General features: G+C 43.1%; 1 protein-coding gene across 1 annotated transcript in view; it reads right to left on the reverse strand.

The window, feature by feature from the left end:
• Positions 1-22,859, reverse strand: part of BANK1 (B cell scaffold protein with ankyrin repeats 1) — an 857,480-nt gene that overhangs the window by 451,714 nt on the left and 382,907 nt on the right. Inside the window, exon 7 of the mRNA XM_073639073.1 lies at positions 14,541-14,737. Coding sequence (XP_073495174.1) covers positions 14,541-14,737 — 197 coding nt within the window. The remainder of the gene's footprint in view (positions 1-14,540; positions 14,738-22,859) is intronic.

Consider the following 22,859-nt stretch of genomic DNA (forward strand, 5'->3'; position numbering starts at 1 on the left):
TACATATCACAAAGAAAATACAAGTATAGAACAACAAATATAGAATCATTGGCCCAGGATCAACTAACTCTCAAACTGCAAAATGTTACTGAAGAATGGTAGTAATAAGAGTTCTCCGCTGACTGGCAGACAGTCATCTCCATCATACAGGTCACCAGTCTATTCCGGGGCCACCTTGCTAATAATAAAAGCCAAGATCCAATCCCAATATGTAGTAGGTGTAATAATAATAATATTAGCAAATATCTCCAACTAGAAATGTTATATAGTTCTTCTGATTCGCTATGTCGCTTACTCCATGTGCAAGGCATTGCAGTAGCTTAAGTAACTCACATGGGGGTAAATGAGATGCGGATCAGGTCCAAAAGTTATGAGATCTCTGATCTTAAGGATATCTGTCCCCCTAGAGGTTCCAGTCGGGAGATATTAATGGCTTATTTCCTATGATGGTTTTAGCTTTCTATAGATATGAGACATAGCATATACAATGTTATCCATCAGGCTAATACTAATTTGGGGGTGATGCGCAGACCGCACAGCAAAGCTAGTAAATGTGTTGTGTTCGCCAATACGTCATGATGTCGAAAATTTGTCTCCCATAACTATAGGACCTTCACCAGTCACAAAAACCCCATATTCATATCTGGCATCTGGTTCCAATGAGTCAATTATGGCAAACTGTTGCTTTGAAGCTAGGGAGACTTATTTACACAGGAGAGAAAAGTGCCACTACACAGTCTGTTATAACCTGCTCTCCATCTAATAACCTACTTCAATTACTTGTTCAAAGCGGGGGGTCGTAGAACAAAAAGGGTCAAAATAGACTGTTAGCTCTTTTTCATTTACAATGAGTATTAACTCATTTTTCATTTACAATTTATAATGGAGCCATGCTTCTACACTCAATTTGAGGATGCCATGTCCCCTCTCAAGAGATAGTTTAAGAGATTGGTCTTATTTTACCATTATGACACTGACTTTCACAGGAGTATTGTCATGACAAGCAAGGAGGTCTTCAGCAGATCCTGGGCTTTCATGGCAACCCATTGGTGCCCCTCAATCATGTCACAGGCGAGCAGATGAGGGCATAGAATGAGAGAATGTCAGACATTGACAGCAGCTCCACCTGCAGCTGTTAGAGGTAGATGATGGCTGACTAATGCAGCCGTCATCTTTCAGGAAAGATGGTTTGCAAGGACATAATTGTGCATTACATGTCAGTAAGGGGTTAACTGTGTCAGCTCTCCAGTGAACATAAGTGGAGATAAACGGATCAGACACAATTAGCAATTGGGCCCTAGAACATGCTCAATGAACTCTGGGGCTAGCTTGCGTCAACATAGGTTCAGAGATGTGATGCGACAGAAGCATGGAGAACCGGACAGCAGGCAGGGAGTAGTGGGGTCGGCCGGAAATGTGAGCGGTGAGGCAGGTATTTTTGTAAAATTCAAGTAGAATTCAATTCCACTCAAATAAATTTGCCCATCTCTAGACTTAATGATAGAGCTGGTGTAATCATGCATAGTAAGGTTTAGTAGACATCTATAATGAACAGTGATAGATATCTTTGTGTTTCGAGTCTCTTTTCCCATCTGAGCAGTTTCCATTCATCTTGCATTGTTTATTCTATCAAGCTCCCAATCTGTTTAATTATTTCCATTTCGCCCTTTCACTTTCACCTCTTTTCTGTGTGTTGGAGCTTTTATATTACATCTTTATTAAAAACATTTCTATTTTGTGTATACCGCTTTCTTTACTCTCAGCTTCTGTGATATTTCTATTATTATCATTTGTAGAAGTCTGAGAAGTTCTCCCTATTTTCCATGGTGTGATTTGTCTGTTGCTGCAGTTAGTGTCATGTATATACTCTCAATAAATCCACATACGGTCATCTGCTCCCTTGATCCTTAATCATATCCTCCAACCACAACATGTTTATAGCAGTACTTGTACTCCCCCATGCCAGAATGTATCACCCAGTACTCACCAAGGCCAGAACTCATCTTTTGAGTAATAGATAACAGCAGCCTTTCACACTGGACCCAAGTCTTCTAACTTCTCCATGAACAGGACCTCTGGTGGACTGCTAACAAGGTTGTTTGCAATCTGTTCCTGGCACTGAATGTGCAGGGAACTCTGTAAGCCAGGACTAGAGGAAAAGAGAGCCACAGAGACTGCTACTCTCATCATGACGCCCCGTATCCTCTTCTACCCTGCCAGAATAAAACACAGGATTTTCCTAGTATACAGGCGGCCCCCTCCACTTACCTGGTGTCTCTACATTACCACTGGAGTTACAGCTAAGCACAAAATGCTGGGGCAACACTCACTTGTCTAAGCAGATGAGTATCCTTATTATTTATGCATACAGCAAAGGCATTGTGCTAAAGTTTGACAGCTGACTCTACTTATAGTGACCTCCCACCTCATAAGATGTCAAACCTGGCAGTTCAACATTTAAAAAAATGAAATAAATATTTTATTGCTAGCTGATGCCGCCCCCAGCAACTTGCCTCCTTAGGCACTGGACCTCCAGTGTGAAATACAGTCCCATTGCTACAGACGGATTACATTTGGGCAAAAAGTTAGAAGGGAGAAACCTTTGGTCATCTCTCTAGTGTAAGATTGCATAATTTTTTTTTTAATCACTGGTCTTAACTGTCTTGTGATGTGAGAAGAATACCCAATAGTATCAAGTCTAAACTATGCTCTGTGCATTGACTTTAGACTGATACATTGAAGCAAACTAAAAGAACAATTTGTGCAGCAACTGTCGAAGTATTTAACTCATGCAGCATGTGGAGACTAAATACAACTGGAGGCAATTGTATAGATACTGAAGGAATTTTTGCTCCTTTCATGGGAAAACAAGTGGAAGAAGTTACAAATTCTTGCCAATAATGTTGATTGACAACTTTTAGCTTTAAAGAAGTTTTCCCATCTTATATATCTTTGAGTGGGGGTTCGTACTTGGTTAATATCACATGTAGAACCTTTAACTCAAAATCTGTTAATAAATATAGTAAACTCTACAGTGCCATGTCCAAGCAAATACACTGTATGCCTGCACCAGAGTTCTCTTTTTGAGAACTTCCTCCTGTTGTGCACTCTTGTTATCTTAGTATTGCAGACTTCCTAACTGATTCTTCTTATCTTATCCTAATAAAAAAAATACACAAACAGAAAAAAAAGATCCACAGAGCAAAAGAAATTTAGTATAATGCATTAATATATTATTCTTTTGAGTATTGTGCAATAAACACATCTGAACAGGGTCTTATAGTCAAGGAAGAGGCTGTTGTGCTGGAGCTTTATATGACAACAGCTCAGTTTTTCCCAAGCTCCAAAAATAATGAAGACTTCAAGGAAACTTTAATTTACGTAGATCAATTATCTCATCATTGCTACTGCCTGGCCATTTTATTTCTTAGCCATGTTTAGTGAAGCAAAGTCTTTCATATTCAATAACTTTGGTATTACTTTATTATTCTCTCAGTGTCCTCTCAGTGCCCTCTTTGCGATCACCTCCATGCCACGCCGCATTGTTGCAGTAATTGATGCAAAAGGAGCCCCGACCAAGTACTGAGTGCATTTACTGAACATACATTTCAGATTTTAAAAACATTTTTCAAGTTAGTGTTATAAAGTATTCTAATTTACTGAGATAATGACTAGTGTTGAGCGAGCACTAAAATGCTCGGGTGCTCGAAGCTCGGGCCGAGCTCGCCATGATACTCGGGTGCTCGACCCGAGCAACGAGCCCAATGTTAGTCTAAGGGAGACTCGAGCATTTTTGCGGTGGCACCCCCGGCAGTCTTTTAAAAGCCTAACAAGTGCCCAAAACGATAGTGACAGTGCTCAAATGACATGGGGACAGCATGGGCATCGCCCCAGGAAGCATTTCTGACCCCCAGGTCACTGCTGTCAACAACGTGGTCAGAGGTATTAAGCCACTTTTACGGGCTCACAATAAAACGTTCAAAAACGAAAGTGAAACTTTTTTCCTGTGAAATATGTTAAGGAACATCCTTTCCAGGGAAAGACTTGTGTATAAGTTAAAATAAATGACCAAAAACAAAAATACTCCTCCACACCTTGGGCTATGTTCACAAGTAGCATTTTTTATGCGTTTTTGCACTTTTGTATTGCTTTCAACTATGACAAATGCATTCACCGGGAAATGTCATTTTAACATTTTACAACCTTATCTGGCCATGTGCTGTGTGACACATGCATAAAGTGCTGAAAAGACATGGGAACAGCATGGGGAAGACCCCTGGAAGCATCTCTGACTCCCAGGTCACTGTCTAAAAGTGTGCCCATCATAAGTTATCCTTGCCGCATCAGAAGATGCAGACTTGCAACTATCCCCATGCAAGTTCTAGTCCCAGGGCAGTGTTCAATTGTACCTCCCCTATTCCTTGCAATACAAGCGCAAGTATGCAGCCTGCCACCCACCCACCCCCAGGCAGCAATACCATACTGCTTGCTTGCTTGAACTTGAAATTGGGCCTTTTAGGCATGTGGAGGCGGAATCTGGCCACCACGTCATGGCTGTGTTGGCGGCCTGGAATCCATACTCAGTCCACAGCCACCCGGTGGCCGGGTGTCCATACTCGGTCCCCAGCCGACCCGTGGCCGGGTGTCCACACACGGTCCCCAGCCACCTGGGGGCAGCCGGGTGTCCATAAACGGTCCCCAGCCGCCCCTATTTCTCCTTGGAACATCCCCCCACACACTTTTCTTAGCCCGGCCTGCTTTAGGCAGCATTGGACGAGCCCACCAGAGAACCAGACTCCTCCGGTTGGCCCTGACTTCTCCATCGGTGGAGTTGAGAGTGCCAAGGTGAGGAGCAAGATGATGATGACAGAAGTTAGCATCTGCTATGTTTTCTTTTAATGCAAGTGTAAGTGTGCAGCCTGCCACCCACCCCCAGACTGCAATTCCTTACTGCTATCTTGCCCTTGAAATGGGGCCTTTTAGTTTGGAGGAGGCCGAAGCTGGCCACTACCTCATGGCTGCTTCACCAGCGAGGTATCCATACTCAGTCCCCAGCCGCCCCTATTAGTCCTGGTGTGCCTTATACATAAGATTAAGCACGTATACCAAAACATTACCTGTGCCCTCCCCAGTGCATTTAGTGGGAAGGAGAGCCTATTCCGCTGTAGTGTGTACATGCCAAACCCCTGTTCATGGTACATGCGAAGATGCCTCCCACCTTGCACCTGTCGTTGCAGACTTGCAACTATCCCCATTCAAGTCCTTGTCCCAGGGCAGTGTTCAATTGTACTTCTCCCATTCCTTGCAATGCAAGCGCAAGTATGCAGCCTGCCACCCACCCACCCCCAGGCTGCAATACCATACTGCCTGCTTCCTTGCACTTTAAATTGGGCCTTTTAGGGATGTGGAGGCGGAATCTGGCCACCACGCCATGGCTGTGTCGGCGGCCTGGTATCCATACTCAGTCCCCAGCCGCCTGGTGGCCGGGTGTCCCCGCTTGCTCCCCAGCCTCAAGGGGGTGGCCGGGTGTCCATACTCGGTCCCCAGCCACCCCTATTTGTCCCGGTAACCTTTCCCACACTTTTCTTAGCCTGGCCTGCTTTAGGGCAGCATTGGCCGAGCCCACCGGACTATCAGACTCCTCCGGTGGGCCCTGGCTTCTCCATCAGGGGAGTTGAGAGTGCCAAGGTGAGGAGCATGATGAGGATGATAGAAGTTAGCATCTGCTTTGTTTTGTTGGAATGCAAGCGCATGTATGTAGTAGCGACTAGGCCTGAGGTGGTCAGCGTTTTGGCGCATATCCTACCTCCTCCGAGGATTGCTGGATGTTTTCCTGCTACTATCCAAGTTCTATGACTCCCGTTAAAACAAAGCTTCAGGTGATAAATTATGGATGAGGTAGTGGCAAAGGAGAAAGAGCAGGAGGAACAGGGACCATTCACATCAATATCAGGCCAGTCAACCAGATATGTCTTGTAGGATATGTTTCTGTAACAAAAGGAGTGGTTCGGCTACACAGTTATAGGGCATACAGTGAGTGCAATGCCTACCAAAAATTTCGAGGCACTCCAATGCCCCTTGGAAATGACATGGAGGTCAGAGGGCGTTAACTAAACCTTTTTTTCCATTTATAGCAACTGGGTCTCCTGTGCACTGTTGGCCTAAGCAGTGAATGGAAGGCTTTCCAAAAATTATGAGGAACTGCAATGCCCCTTACAAGAGCCACGTGTGACACCCCAGGGGTCTGGTCACCGCAGTAATAGAGATATTACATCGGAGAGCAAGTGGGAGGTTTCCTGGTCAGGATCCCTTAAACATGCAACATCCTCCTGCCCCAGTCCTGGGAGGGGAGAATTCAGCCCTTATAAACTGGATCTGGGGTGGGGTTGAGTGAGTCAGAGAACAGAAAACAGTCAGAGTCAGAGTGAGAGCAAGGGAAAGTAACCGCAAGGAGCTCTGTAGGAGCTAGGAGCGAAAGACCAGGGGCTGGAAGCTGAGCAGAGCTCGCCCTGGCAGAAGACAATAGGAACCGGACACAGGAGTCCGAGGCTGTGAGGACTTATATATCCATATAAACCAGCCGGCAGGGGATTTCAGGTCCTCTGGCCATAGAATCCCGGAGGCTCAGTCACAAGCAAGGGACCAGCACCGCCGTCGTGGAGCGTAGGCTAACAGAAGGCCAAAAGTCACCAGCCATACGGGTGAGCACTACACTGTACACTCAGGGACGTGGGCTACTTCTACCCGCTTACAGCAAGGTAGCCAGGAAGAGTGCAGACAGACGGGGAGGCCTACAACTCCACCTGGCCAGGGGAACTCCTGCTTGCTCACAGACTGACCAGGCCTCTTATGCTAGCCAGTACTTATAATCATCAGTAAAGACCCTGAACTGCACTGCAAAGACTCTGATTCATTCCTGCTGCGCTCGTGCACCATCACCCCCATCATCCACACTCACTGCCCTGAGGCTATACTCCTCCCGTGGGGAGTTATCCCATTCTCTGCTGCGCACACAACACCAGCCTCAGCGGTCTGCCTCGCAGCGGTGGTACTCCCTGACCGCAATCCACGGGTGGCGCAGTCGGACAATTAACCTCAAAACCTAAGAAAGACTGCCACTGGTTTGACCAGCCTGAGCCATGGGACCGGGTCACCGCCACGGAGACTACAGACACCAGAGACCCGGCACCGGGTATCCCACACACGTGTACACACGGCCCAGGGAGCGCGTCACATGCAGTTCAGCATATTACAAACATAAGTCCCATTATTGGGGAGTGGATCTCCCATAGTATTTGCTTATGCCTTGCAAGCAAAAGCTGCCAAAAATGAGGACGGAGCAACTTGCAATGCCCCTTACAAGATCCATGCAGTACAGCATATTACAAACATAAGTCCCATTATTGGGGAGTGGGTGTCCCATAGTATTTGCTTATGCCTTGCAAGCAAAAGCTGCCAAAAATTAGGATGGAGCAACTTGCAATGCCCCTTACAAGAGCCATGCAGTACAGCATATTACAAACATAAGTCCCATTATTGGGGAGTGGGTCTCCCATAGTATTTGCTTATGCTTTCCAAGCAAAAGCTGCCAAAAATTAGGACGGAGAAACTTGCAATGCCCCTTACAAGAGCCATGCAGTACAGCATATTACAAACATAAGTCCCATTATTGGGGAGTGGGTGTCCCATAGTATTTGCTTATGCCTTGCAAGCAAAAGCTGCCAAAAATAAGGACAGAGGAACTTGCAATGCTGGCACCCTGGTGGTATAGTGGTGGTGGAGGCTGAGGATAAGGAGAAGAAGATAAAACAGCCGAAACAAGGAAGCGTATACCCATGTGTGGGTGTGAAGCGGTGCATGTGAATACACCTCCCGAAATAACACAGTGGATTTGACTTTATGTTACTCTGCTGTCATTTGGTGGTGATGAGAAGTCTGGCCCAATCCAGCCCTTGTTCATTTTGATAAGGGTCAGCTTGTCAGCATTGTCAGTTGACAGGCGAGTGTGCTTATCAGTTATAATTCCCCCAGCAGCACTAAAAACACACTCCGATAACACGCTAGCGGCAGGGCAGGCCAGGACCTCCAAGGCGTACAGAGCGAGTTCATTCCAAGTGTCCAGCTTGGATACCCAATAATTAAAAGGCACAGAGGAATCACGGAGGACGCTGGTACGGTCTCCCTCACCATCTTTTGAAACTTTCCACTCCTTGCGAGAGTACCCCGCGCCTCAGGGCCTGTAAGCTGGGTGGGTGTCAGAAAACTGTCCCAGAACGTTGACAGTGTTCCCCTGCCTCTGCTGGATTGGAGTTGCATCTCTCTCGCCTGTACGTCTTGGTTGGGCAACGAACTGTGACCTCTGCCGCTAGCGTGTTCAGATGGGAATTTTTTTAAGAGTTCTGCAGCAAGGGCCTTCTGGTACTGTCCCATTTTTGTAGACCTCTCCACCTCAGGAATAAGAGAGTGAAAGTTCTCCTTGTAGCGGGGATCTACAAGTGTCACCAACCAGTATTGACTGTCACCCAACATTTTGACAACGTGAGGGTCACGGTTAAGGCAGCGTAACATAAAGTCAGCCATGCGTGCCAGACTGGTAACGGGCAAGATTTCTGTGTCCTCACCAAGATGACGACTGACCATGCTCTCCTCCTCCTCCTCCTCTTCCTCCTCCCCCCTGTCCTCAGGCCACCCATGCTGAACCGACGGTATGACACTTGTACAGGTACTACCGTCTACAATGCATGATAGCAGCTCCTGTTCTTCCTCCTCCTCCTCCTCTCCCTCATTGTCCCCCAATAAACGCTGGGATGAGATGAGGCTGGGCTGTGTGTAATCGCCCGCTATGGCTTGTTGATCCATCTCATCATACTCTGGCTGCAATGCCTCCTCTTTAATTCTCTGCAGAGAGCGTTGCAAAAGACAGACAAGTGGGATGCTGACACTAATGATGGCGCCACTCACCATCTTGGTGGCCTCCTCAAAGTTTGTCAGGATGGTACATATGTCAGACATCCAGGTCCACTCCTGAGGTCTTATGTGTGTAGTCTGACCTGAATATCGACGGCCTTGTTGCAGCTGGTACTCCACAACTGCTCTCTTCTGCTCACAAATCCTTTGCAACATGTGGAGGGTAGAGTTCCAATGAGTGGGGACATCACACACCAGTCGGTGTGCCGGAAGCTGCAAACACTGCTGCAACACAGCAAGGGCGGCGGAAGCTCTAGCTGACTTGCGAAAATGAGCTGACAGGCGGCGTACTTTCACGAGCAGATCTGGCAACTCGGGGTACGATTTAAGAAACCGCTGAACCACGAGGTTAAGCACATGAGCCAGGCATGGTACGTGTGTGATCTCACCTCGCCTCAGAGCCGCCACCAGGTTACGGCCATTGTCACACACGACCATGCCGGGATGTAGGTTCAGCGGTCTTAGCCACAGATCTGCCTGCTCTTTCACAGCTGTCCACAATTCACAAGCAGTGTGAGGTTTATCACCTAAGCTTATGAGTTCCAGCACAGCCTGTTGCCGCTTGGCGGAGGCAGTACTGCAATGCTTCCAGATTGTAACTGATGTGGTGATATCTGAGATGGAGGCTGAACATGAGGAGGAGGAGGAGGATGCGCAGGAGCTGTACACTGTGGGGACAACTCTGACTGACATAGGGCCCGCAATCCTCGGTGTGGGGAGGATGTGTTCCGTCCCAAGGTCCGACTGGGTCCCGGCTTCCACTATGTTTACCCAGTGTGCCGTTAGAGAGATGTCGGCTGGGGACCGAGTACCGAGGGACGGCCACCGCCATAAGATTGCGGAAGGATTCCGTCTCCACCAGCCTAAAAGGCAGCATTTCCAACGCAAGCAGTCGTGAAATGTGCGAATTTAGGACTGTGGCCTGTGGAGCGTTATGTGCGAATTTCCGCTTTCGTTCAAAGGTCTGGGATGTGGACAATTGAACGCTGCGGTGGGACGTGGACGTGGACGTTGATGCTGTTTCTTGAGAAACTGCCATAACAAGTGAAGACTGAGAGGAGGGGGCATCTTTACATGCAGTATGGACAGGAGATTGCCTTGCACACACAACAGGGGGTTCTATTGCACGCACAACAGTGGAAGAAGCAGTGGTGACACCCGCTGACACTGGTCGTGGACCCTGGGTTTCGCCCCACAAAGTCGGATGTTTTGCTGCCATGTGCCTGATCATGCTGGTGGTGGTCAGGCTGGTAGTTTTGTCACCCCTGTTGATGCTGGCATGGCAGGTGGAACATATGGCCTTTTTGGGGTTATCAGCAGAGTCTTTAAAAAAATTCCAGACTCTGGAAGACCTACCGCTTGTACTGGCAACGTCCCTTGTGTTGGTGTTACGGGGAACGGTTGCCTGCCTTCTGTCTGCGGCCACCACACTGCTTCTTCCTGCCTGTTGGGGTACTCTGCCTCCCTCCCCCTGTGTGCTGCTGGCCTCACTCTGTATGTCCCCCTTCCACGTAGGGTCAGTTACTAGATCATCCACCACCTCCTCCTCTTCCACTTGCACACCACGATCCTCCTCCTCACTTCCTGGCAATTGTGTCTCGTCATCGTCCACCTCTTGTGACAGATTGCCAACGTCGACTTCCTGTGGCCGTGGCTGTTCAAATATTTGGGCATCGCAACATGGGATCTCCTCTTCCACCACTTCAAGCGTATCAGGCGAGGGGCCCAAATTTGGAAATGGACCAGTGAACAGCTCTTCAGAGTGTCCAAGTGTGGGATCACTTGCTGTCTGACGACACTCGGCATGGTGGGAGGAAGGAGCATCAGGGTGAGGAGGAGTATGCGGTCGAGACTCACGGCTACTAAGAGTTGACCGTGTGGAAGACAGACCGGAGGTGGTGGTGCCCAGGTAACAGGAAGTATTATCTGCTATTCAATTAATAACCTGTTCACACTGATCAGTTCTCAATACTGGTGTTGTTCTGTGCTTCCCTAGTAATTCGGTCAAGACGTGGGAGCGAGAAGATGTGGCTGTTGGTTGTGGCACATTTTCACCTTGGCCACGGCCCCGTCCTCTGCACGAACCTTCACCAGAACGTCCACTTCCATGTCCCTTGCCACGCGCCTTGCCCATTGTAAATGAAGTAAAATAGCTTACACTTGCACTATCAATGGAAAAAGGGTAATAAAGAGTAGATTAGAACCGTGGAATAGGAAAACCACAGTTATTGTTTACTTGGGTATACCACACTTTTTTAAATAGAGATATTTGCGGCTGAACAGTGAGCGACACACTCAAACTGCTTTTTTTTTAGATACCAAAGGCCCAAAACTGGATAGTACAGCGATTTGACCCATGGAACTGCGAAACCACACTGGAAAGTCGGGCCTACACAAGACTATTTTTAACAGATATATTTTTGTGTCACAACAGTCAGGAGACGCTACTGTTTTTCTTTACGGAAAATACTACCAAAAGCTGAATAATAGAGATTTTTTACCGTGGGATGGCAAAACCACAGTTATTGTTTACTGGAGTATACCACACTTTTTTAAATAGAGATATTTGCGGCTGAACAGTGAGCATCACACTCAAACTGCTTTTTTTTTAGATACCAAAGGCCCAAAACTGGATAGTACAGCGATTTGACCCGTGGAACTGCGAAACCACACTGGGATGTCGGGCCTACACAAGACTATTTTCAACAGATATATTTTTGCGTCACAACAGTCAGGAGACACTACTGTTTTTCTTTACGGAAAAAACTACCAAAAGCTGAATAATATAGATTTTTTACCGTGGGATGGCAAAACCACAGTTATTGTTTGCTGGGGTATACCACACTTTTTTAAATAGAGATATTTGCGGCTGAACAGTAAGCGACACACTCAAACTGCTTTTTTTTTAGATACCAAAGGCCCAAAACTGGATAGTACAGCGATTTGACCCATGGAACTGCGAAACCACATTGGGAAGTCGGGCCTACACAAGACTATTTTCAACAGATATATTTTTGTGTCACAACAGTCAGGAGACACTACTGTTTTTCTTTACGGAAAATACTACCAAAAGCTGAATAATAGAGATTTTTTACCGTGGGATGGCAAAACCACAGTTATTGTTTACTGGGGTATATCACACTTTTTTAAATAGAGATATTTGCGGCTGAACAGTGAGCGTCACATTCAAACTGCTTTTTTTTTAGATACCAAAGGCCCAAAACTGGATAGTACAGCGATTTGACCCGTGGAACTGCGAAACCACACTTGGATGTCGGGCCTACACAAGACTATTTTCAACAGATATATTTTTGTGTCACAACAGTCAGGAGACACTACTGTTTTTCTTTACGGAAAAAACTACCAAAAGCTGAATAATAGAGATTTTTTACCGTGGGATGGCAAAACCACAGTTATTGTTTAATGGGGTATACCACACTTTTTTAAATAGAGATATTTGCGGCTGAACAGTGAGCGACACACTCAAACTGCTTTTTTTTTAGATACCAAAGGCCCAAAACTGGATAGTACAGCGATTTGACCCATGGAACTGCAAAACCACACTGGGATGTTGGGCCTACACAAGACTATTTTCAACAGATATATTTTTGTGTCACAACAGTCAGGAGACACTACTGTTTTTCTTTACGGAAAATATACCAATACCTGAATAATATAGATTTTTTACCGTGGGATGGCAAAACCACAGTTATTGTTTACTGGGGTATACCACACGTTTTTAAATATATAGATTTGCGGCTGAACAGTGAGCTACACACTAAAACTGTTTTTTTTTTTAGATACAAATGGCCCAAAATGGATAATACAGAGGTTTGAACCGTGGAAGTGAAAAACAACACTTCTGTTTCTCTAGCCTACGCCAGACTATTTTCAACAGTTATATTTGTGTCTGAAAAATCAGAGACACGCTTTTTTTTTTTGGTGGGGGGGGACACACCAAAAGATTAATAAGATGGGTATTTTTACAGTGTGAAGGAGGAAAAAAAAGGAGGATTTAGATGAAAAAAAAGGATTTTTCCTGGCCCCCGACACCTGGTGCTAAGTCCAGCTATTTCAGCAACAGAAGCACACAGGACTGTAATGCAGCGTTTGCTGGTATAAACACTGTGTCTCCTATACAGCCTTCCTGCCTGGTATCTGGGATGGATATTAGTCCTGAAAAGGACTGTTTGTTTGTTCTGGCAGCCTTTACAGACCCTACACTAACAATTTTGCAGTTTATATCTCTCCCTAAATCAGCAGCGCTGTCCCTACACTGTCTAATCCGGAGCGACTGTGTCCAAGATGGCGGCGCTCGGTTTTAAATACTCGAGGTGACGCTGTGCGGCCAGCCAATCACTGTAATGCCCACAACCAACATGGCTGCAGCATTACAGTGACTGGCTGGCAATCCCTGCATGTTCATTGGCTCTGTAAAGAGCGCCAAACATGCAGGGCGGAGACCCGAGCTCCCGCCCGAGTAACCCGGAAATGCTCGGTGCTCGCCGAACATCCCAAGTAGCGTGATGCTCGTGCGAGTACCGAGCAGTGTTGAGCATGTTCGCTCAACACTAATAATGACTTTTGTGTTTTCATTGGCTGTAAGCCATAATCATCAGCATTAACAGAAATAAACACTTGAAATAGATCACTCTGTTTGTAATAACTCTATATAATATACAGTATGAGTTTCATTTTTTGTATTGAAGAACTGAAATAAATTAACTTTTTGATGATCCTCACCATTACTTATATGGGCCTCACCGCATCTTCTGATCACTGCCGCTCGCGCTGAAATCCCCAGGCCTTGATTTCGGCTTTGTTGAGTCCTGAGAGGGTTCTGCGCATGTGAGCGTAAGATCGCAGTGCAAGTCATAACATCATGACCTTCTGCGTACTTGCACAGAATCCTCCCAGGCCTCATCAAAGTTGGAAGCCCCTACCTAGCATGAGGGGTCCTGGGATTTCAGCACCAGCGGCAGTGATCAGAAGATGGGGATTGGTGACGGTGAGGAGTTGAGGGGCTGGAAAGTGAAAAGTAAGGTGAGTATAAGGATTTTTTTTTATTTCTTATGTCTATTATGCTGTGAGATTTGGAGAGACGCCAGAACATAATAAAGGATATTAAATTTGCAGATAATAACGTCTGTGAATCGAAATTTACGAGAAGAGCCGTGCAAATTGGTGAATTTGAATTTTTACTGATCTGTTCATCCCTAGTCAGAAGGACTTCCTATTAGCTAGATTTAGAGACAACTTTAAAGGGAATATGTCATCAAAAGATGGTATGTTTACATTAAATAGTTTTGAGTGGTGATTTAATTTTTATTTTTTCTAAATTAAAAAAAATCCTGAAGTCTTGAAATTTTCACACTAATAACAGAGAATCCAGATAAACTGATGCTACCTGTTCAGTGTAGTGACAACAAATGATGGTCAAGGTCCATCTCCTCCACTACTCACCAAGAAAATCACCATCAATTAGCATACAACCATAGAATAGCAAACCAATCAAGGTATTACTTGTAATCATTAAAGTGCAATACAAAAGCATCTGAATGTTTGGTACTTACTGTTAGCTGATTAATGATTGCCTGGATATCTTGGTGGCCATACTTTTCAGCTATTTTTGCTGGATCTTCCCCATATTTGTTGGTGATTCTACAAATACAATCTGCTGCTGGACTTTGCACTAATAAAAGGGCAACTTCTTTGAGTCCAAGCTTTGCCGCACAATGTAGTAAGGTGGGTATTTCTTCTGAACTGCCACCTAAAAGCAAAGAACATAAATGAATTAATAAATCTATTTAATTTTTAATGTAACTCACCAACTGTACATACAAATCAATACAGAAAGTAAAGAATGTGCCATAAATGTCTGTAAGGAGGGTTTCTCACACCTATCTGTAGATATTTTTGCAAACCAAGGTACAATATATGGACAAAAGTATTGGTGCATTTAATCCTTGATTTCAGGTTTTTCATTCAATCCCATTGCCACAAGTGTATAAAATACTGCCCTAAGCTTTGTAACGAGTCAGTTAATGAATAATCTTCCCTACTAAATATTCCAAGCTCAACTGTGAGCGGTGTTATTTAAAAGTGGAAACATTTAGGAACCACAGTAATTCAGCCTAGAAGTAACAGACCACATAAAGTTACAGAGTGTGATTGCCGAGTGCTGAAGCACATGGTGCAGAAAAGTCATCAATTCAATAACTGCAGTATTTAAAACCTCTAACATCATCACCAGGACTAAAACTATGTTCCTGGAGATCCTTGGCATGCGTTCCCATCTGTATGCAAGCCTTACATCACCAAGCCAACTGTTATGGGATTTTATTTTCAGAGGTTTGCATTGGACCCTTAGTTCCAGTGAAGGGAAATTTTAACAATTCTGAATACTAAGACATTGGCTTCCAAATTTGTTGGAATACTTTGAGGAATGACGTCTCTGTTCCAGCTTGTCTGTGCACAATGCACAAAACATGGTTCACAAAGGCATGGTTGGGTGAGTTTGGTGCGGAATAACCTGACTGTCCTACAAAGAGCCCTAACTTCAACTCCATTGACCAACTTTGGGATGAACTAGAATGAAGATTGTGAGGCAGGTCCTCCCATCCAACATCAGTGTCTGACCTCACAAATGCTCTTCTGGATGAATGAAAATGCCTTGAGAATCACAGGAAGGATGGTGTTATAGCTGCAAAGGTGGACTGATGTGTGCAGAGGTAAAGTACTTTTCACTGTACACATCAGTCACACCTTTTCCAGTGTTGACTCTCCACATCTACTGCCATGGTCCCACATGCTAGTGTCTAGTGAAAGGTCTCTTGTATGTACACTGGATTTTGACAACATTATTGAAATAATTTTTTCTTCAACACCATCTACCTATGTGTGCCGGATTCTTTTCTGTATAGTGTAAACAGATTGTGCCCCTATCCGCGCACCCAGGAGTTCAGTACTCTCTCACTATATTAGATATGCATATATATAAATATATTATTTTAAGCCCTTTTCTTTCCCTTGTTTGTGGCTGACCAAAATAACTGTAATATGACATTTTATAAAATATGTTTTTCTTGATTTATACAAATATTCATTTTTATTTTTATGACCCATGTAGGGACTTTCATTTAACATGTTATTTTTTTATTATCCATTTGCTGGCATATGTAGTAAATTGCACAGACACTACAAAAAATTAGCTAATACACAGGAGACACCTATGTGACCTTTGTCATGTTCTGGGCATGTTATCATTGGTTATATCACCATTACAAGTGGCCTCCTTCCATTGTACAGTGTGCCGTGATCATTTTTGCTTGTACCACTGAAATCTTAAACTTTTAGATTGTAGAGAAAGCAATGCTTTGTATGACATTGATTGTATCTGATATGTCATGATTATAAAAATATATGTTTTGGTGCAAGGCGTGACAGGGGTAAATATCTCTAAAAAACTATGTGCTCCTTTATATTCTGCTGCTCTATAAAAAGTTTAATATATTTACACCCAATGTAATGTAAATGATGGCTTTCATCGTATACAATATTTCATTTACATGTTAAAAACTTCTTTTTTCTCTCCATCTAAAATGCAGCTATAGATATGGTAATTAGGAGATCACAATAAATTACCATGGCGGTAGAAACGGTATAGTGTCACTAATATTGTTCCAGAGACAGAAAGAACCAAACAGAATTCTTCTTTTCATTGCTATTAATGTAAATTTTAAATCAAATAGATGAATACTTATTAAGCACTTTGTGTCCAATGATGTTCATGTCTTTTCAGGGACTTTTTACATCAAGATTAATAGCCAAATTCATATTCTACAAAACACATCGCTTTTATTCTACAAAATGCAATCGATGATTTTATGCTGAAGGTCTTTTCAGACTTTCTTTTATTGAATTCCACTAGTTTGTGCATTATTTTATCTATAGAAAAAATTAAATCTATTTTTATTCAGAAGGGTTTACAAAATATTTTCAAAATGGCTTACACCTGGAAGGTATCAGGAGCATTTTATTAGCCTACTAATCCCATTTTTAACTATTACAATTCCTGTATTATCTCTAAACCTTACTACATTGTGTCTGAAAATGATGTTTAAGCCAATCTGCTCTTCCACAAAGCTAGTGCAGGACACTAACAATCAACAGTGTTTTTGTATCACACCCACAGTGTGCTTTGATTGATACAGTGGGTACGGAAAGTATTCAGACCCCTTTATATTTTTCACTCTTTGTTTCATTGCAGCCATTTGGTAAATTCTAAAAAGTTCATTTTTTTCTCATTAAAGTACACTCTGCACCCCATCTTGACTGAAAAAAAAACAGAAATGTAGAAATTTTTTGTAAATTTATTAAAAAAGAAAAACTGAAATATCACATAGTCATAAGTATTCAGACCCTTTGCTCAGTATTGAGTAGAAGCACCCTTTTGAGCTAGTACAGCCATGAGTCTTCTTGGGAATGATGCAACAAGTTTTTCACACCTGGATTTGGGGATCGTCTGCCATTCTTCTTTGCAGATCCTCTCAAGTTCCGTCAGGTTGGATGGTGAACGTTGGTGGACAGCCATTTTCAGGTATCTCCAGAGATGCTCAATTGGGTTTAGGTCAGGGCTCTGGCTGGGCCAGTCAAGAATGGTCACAGAGTTGTTCTGAAGCCACTGCTTTGTTATTTTAGCTGTGTGCTTAGGGTCATTGTCTTGTTGGAAGGTGAACCTTCGGCCAAGTCTGATGTCCAGAGCACTCTGGTAAAGGTTTTCATCCAGGATATCTCTGTACTTGGCCGTATTCATGTTTCTTTCAATTGCAACCAGTCATCCTGTCCCTGTAGCTGAAAAACAACCCCATAGCATGATGCTGCCACCACCATGTTTCACTGTAGGGATTGTAATGGGCAGGTGATGAACAGTGCATGGTTTTCTCCACACATACCGCTTACAATTATCACCAAAAATTTCTATCTTCGTCTCATCAGACCAGAGAATCTTATTTCTCATAGTTTGGGAGTTCTTCATGTGTTTTTGAGCGAACTCTATGCGGGCTTTCATATGTCTTGCACTGAGGAGAGGCTTCTGTCGGGCCACTCTGCCATAAAGGCCCGACTGGTGGAGGGCTGCAGTAATAGTTGACTTTGTGGAACTTTCTCCCATCTCACTACTGCATCTCTGGAGCTCAGACACAGTGATCTTGGGGTTCTTCTTTCTCTCTCACCAAGGCTCTTCTCCCATGATTGCTCAGTTTGGCTGGAAGGTCCAGGCCATTGTTCTCTTAGGAACCTTGAGTAATGCAGAAATTCTTTTGTAACCTTGGCCAGATCTGTGCCTTGCCACAATTCTGTCTCTGAGCTACTTGGGCAGTTCCTTAGAGCTCATGATTCTCATTTGTTCTGACATGCGCTGTGAGGTCTTATATAGACAGGTGTGTGCCTTTCCATATCAAGTCCTATCAGTTAATTAAACACAGCTGGACTCCAATGAAGGAGTAAAACCATCTCAAGGAGAATCACAAGAAAATGGACAGCTTGTGACTTAAATATGAGTGTCTGAGCAAAGGGTCTGAATACTTATGACCATGTGATATTTCAGTTTTTCATTTTTAATAAATTTGCAAAAATTTCTACATTGCTGTTTTTTCAGTCAAGATGGGGTGCAGAGTGTACCTTAATGAGAAAAAAAGTGAACTTTTTAGAATTTACCAAATGGCTGCAATGAAACAAAGAGTGAAAAATTTAAAGGGGTCTGAATACTTTCCGTACCCACTGTATACCAGTATGTGTAAGGAGGTGCTATTTCTCTTCCTCCTTGCTCCCTGCTCTCCCTTGGATGTCAGTCACTCCACTGTGATACAAGCGCTCTGTGTCAATGATTGACAGTGTTCCCAGATAAGTCCAGTACAAGCATGCAGGGCAGGTTAAACATGATTTTTAGGGATAATACAGAAATCATTTAAAAATATTATCTGGAGGCTGATACAGTGCTCAATGTAGAGATATATGCTGCTGTCATATTTCCTTTAAACAGAATCTGTCAGCAGGTTTTTGCTATTTAATATGAAAGCAGCATAATGTAGGACCAGAGAGCCTGATTCCAGAGATCTGTGTCTCTTGCTCAGAATCTTGCTGTAGTTTTAATACAATCAGTGTTTTATCGGCAGGAAATTATTTACTAGAGGACTAAGTGTCACTTACAAGCCAGACCAGCTAATCTGTATAACCCCGCCATCGCCACTGACTGGCAACTTGATGACAATGCACAGCGTACACAGTGTACACAGGAAGCTGCAAATCAGGGGTGTGGGTGGGGTTATACAGCCTTCTGACCACTGCTACATCTACAGCAGAGAAGACAGGGATTCTATCAAAACTGTACCAAACAGCCCAATAAGTGATACATCGGTGGAATAAGGCTTTCTGTTCCTAAATCATGCTGCTCTCAGATTCCTTAGCAAAATCCTACTGACAGATTTTCTTTAAACTACAATCAGTATTTACACAGAAAAATAATATACACATCAATATACAAAATCCACACAATTACCCAGCCAGCCCATAGCATGCACTTACGTAGGGAAGGCGGGGGTGAAAAGAAAGAAGAGAGAGAAAAATCATAAAAACGTTTTAAACATTAACCCCTTCATGACCTCCGATGTACCCATATGTCCTGGTTGGGAAGGGGTTCCCGAACTTGGACGTATGGGTACGTCTTGGCAATATTGCGGGTACAGGAGCTGTGCCCATGTGATCTCTCCCAGGAGCTCAGCTTACATGACAGCTGAGACCTGGCCCTCACAGTCAGGAGCGCCCTGTGCTCTTTAACCCCGCAAACGATATTGATCACAACATTTAGGAGGCTGGGAGAGTGACGGACTGCCCGACGTCATCGCAAGGGCCCGGTCATTGACATGGCAACCCAGAGTCATCATGACGACATCTGCGTTACCCAGCTAAGGAAAGCCTGTTACACCATGCTCAGAGCATGGTCTAAGAGGCTTTTGTCAGTGCAGCACTGACAGGTATAAAGCATTGCAATGCATTATACCAGTGATCAGAGTGATAAAAGATAAAGGCCCATAGAGGGACTAAGTAAAAAGTTAACACAAATTGTAAAAATATTTTTTTTAACAAAAACACAAAATAATACTAAAAAATTTTCATATGTAAATTAAACTCATAAATTTGTATTCTTATGTAAAAAAAAAATACAGAAAAAGTACAAGCATGGTATCGCCGCATCTGGAACGGCCCAAAAATATAAAACTGTAACACTAGTTAACCCCTTCAGTGAACACTGTAAAAGTAAAAAGATTAAATAAAAAACGAGGCAAAAAAATATGCTTTTTCATCATACTGCCAAACAAAAAGTGGAATAAAACGCAACCAAAAAGACAAATTTAAATAAAAATGTTATCAATAAAAACACCATCTTGTCGAGCAAAAAAAAAGCTATGATACAGCTCTATCAGCGGAAAAGTAAAAAAGTTATAGCTCTCAAAATACAGCGATGTAAAAATAATTATTTTTTTCTAGAAAATAGGTTTTATTGTGTAAAAGGGCCAAAACTTAAAAAAAATTATATAAATATGGTATCGCTGTAATCGTACTGGCAGATTTGCAATTTTCAAACAGCAACATCCACTGCTGATTATACTGGAAAGCACCCATAGAGATGTCAAAATCGTTACCACACCTGTAGATAAAATTCTAGACGGATATAATTTCCAAAATAGGTTCACTTGAGGGGGGAATCTGCTTTTCAAGCACTTAGAGGCTCTGTATATGGAGTTCGCAAACTATTCTACGATAATTTGTTCTCCAAGAGTGAAATAGCGCTTCTTCCCTCTCGAGTCTCGCCGTGTGGCTAGGCAATATTGTACATCCACATATGGGGTATTGCCACGTTCATCAGAAATTGTGTGACAAATTTTGTTGCCATTGTTACCTATTTCCCCATGTGAAAACGTAAAATGTGGGACTAAAACTGTAATTATTTTTTCTTCAAAGCCCAATGTTCTAAAATTCTGTGACACACCCGTGGTGTCAATATCATCACTGCACCCTTGGATGAATTCATTGAGAAGGTGCAGTTTGTAAAATGGGGTGACTTATGTGGAATTCTGCTGTTCTGGCACCACAGCGGCTCTTCCAGTAGGTTAAACTTATTACACCCGCAAACCATAATTCATGCATGCCCAATTAGTTATGTATGGAGGTGGCTACTCTTAGTATGCACCTGTACACACCAGTTTTCTGTTTGGAAGTGACAGTTAGTCTTTTGAGATCTGCCAGTGTGACTTGGAATCCTCACACCATTCCAGCAAAATCTGAACTTTAATATGGCACTCCTTCCCTTCTGAGTTTTTCACTGTGCCTCAAAAGTAATTTTTGACCACATATGGGGTATTGGTGAACATAGAAAAAAATTGCGTAACAAATTGTACCATTTATTTTCTCCTATTATACCTTTTGAAAATTGAAAACTTGGGGCCAAAGCAACATTTTAGTGAAAAAAATGGTAATTTTTCATTGACTTAGCCCAATGTTATACAATTGTGTGAATCGCCTAAGGGTTAAAAATGCTCATTACACCCCTAGATGAATTCCGCAATAGGTGTAGGTTCCAAAATAGGGTTACTTGTGGAGATTTTTGCTGTTTTGGCATGTCAGGGGGTCTTCAAATGTGACATGACATACTCAATCTATTGCAGCCAAAATTGCACTCCAGAATTAAATTGGAGCTCCTTTTCTTCTGAGCCCTGCTATGTGCCCAAACAGCAGTTTTCCACCCCATTTGAGGTATCGGTGTACTCAGGAGAAATTGCTCAACAAATTGAATGGTCCACTTTCTCCTGTTACCCTTATGAAAGTGAAACATTTGGGGCTAAAGCAACATTTTTGTGGGAAAAATTAGAATTTTCGTTTTCAAGGCTCAACATTCTAAATTTCTGTGATGCACCAACAGGTTCAAGATGGTCAGGACAGCTCTAGATAAATTCTTTGAGGGATATAATTTTTCAAATGGCGTCACTTGTTGGAGATTTCCATTGTTTAGGCACATTTGTTTGCAAACGTGACATGGCATCCGTTATCTATTCCAGCCTATTTTGAGCTCCAAAAGTCAAAAGGTGCTCCTTCCCTTCCGAGCCCTGCCGCATGCCCAAACAGTAGTTTTGCACCACATATGAGTTGTCGTGTACTCAGGAGAAACTGCTAAACAAATTGTACTTTCCATTTTTCCCAGTTACCGTTTAGAAAATGCAAAATTAAGGGCTAAAGCAGTAGTTTTGTGGGAAAAAGTAAAATTTTCATTTTTTCTTTCCACATTGCTATAATTCCTGTGAAGCCCCTAAAGGGTTAATTAACTTCTTGAATGTGGTTTTGAACACTTTGAGAGGCACAGTTTTGAAAACTGTAGCACTTTGGGGTATTTTGTTGCACATATGCCCCTCATAACCACTTTAAATGGAATGTGGTCCCTAAAAAAACTGGTTTTGTAAATTTTGATGGAAAAATGAAAAATTGCTGAAAAACTTTTAATCCTTCTAAGTTCCTAACAAAAAACAATTATGTTTCAATAATGATGCTGAAGTAAAGTAGACATGCAGTAAATGTTATGTATTAACTATTTTGTGTGGTATATCTATCTGGTTTAAGGGACTAAAAATTCAGAGTTTGAAAATTGCAAAGTTGCAAATCATATCAACCTAAATTTACTACTAACATGAAGTACAATTTGTCATGAAAAAACGCTTGCATAATCACTGTGATATGTTGAAGCGCTCCAGAGTTATTATCTCATAAAGTGACAGTAGTCAGAATTGTAAAATATGGCCTGGTCAGGAGGGTGAAAACACGCTTGGGAGTGAATGGGTTAA

This window comes from Phyllobates terribilis, unplaced genomic scaffold, assembly GCF_046119375.1.
Source record: "Phyllobates terribilis strain yellow unplaced genomic scaffold, ASM4611937v1 Scaffold_1__5_contigs__length_1240528914, whole genome shotgun sequence".
Lineage (NCBI taxonomy): Eukaryota > Metazoa > Chordata > Amphibia > Anura > Dendrobatidae > Phyllobates > Phyllobates terribilis.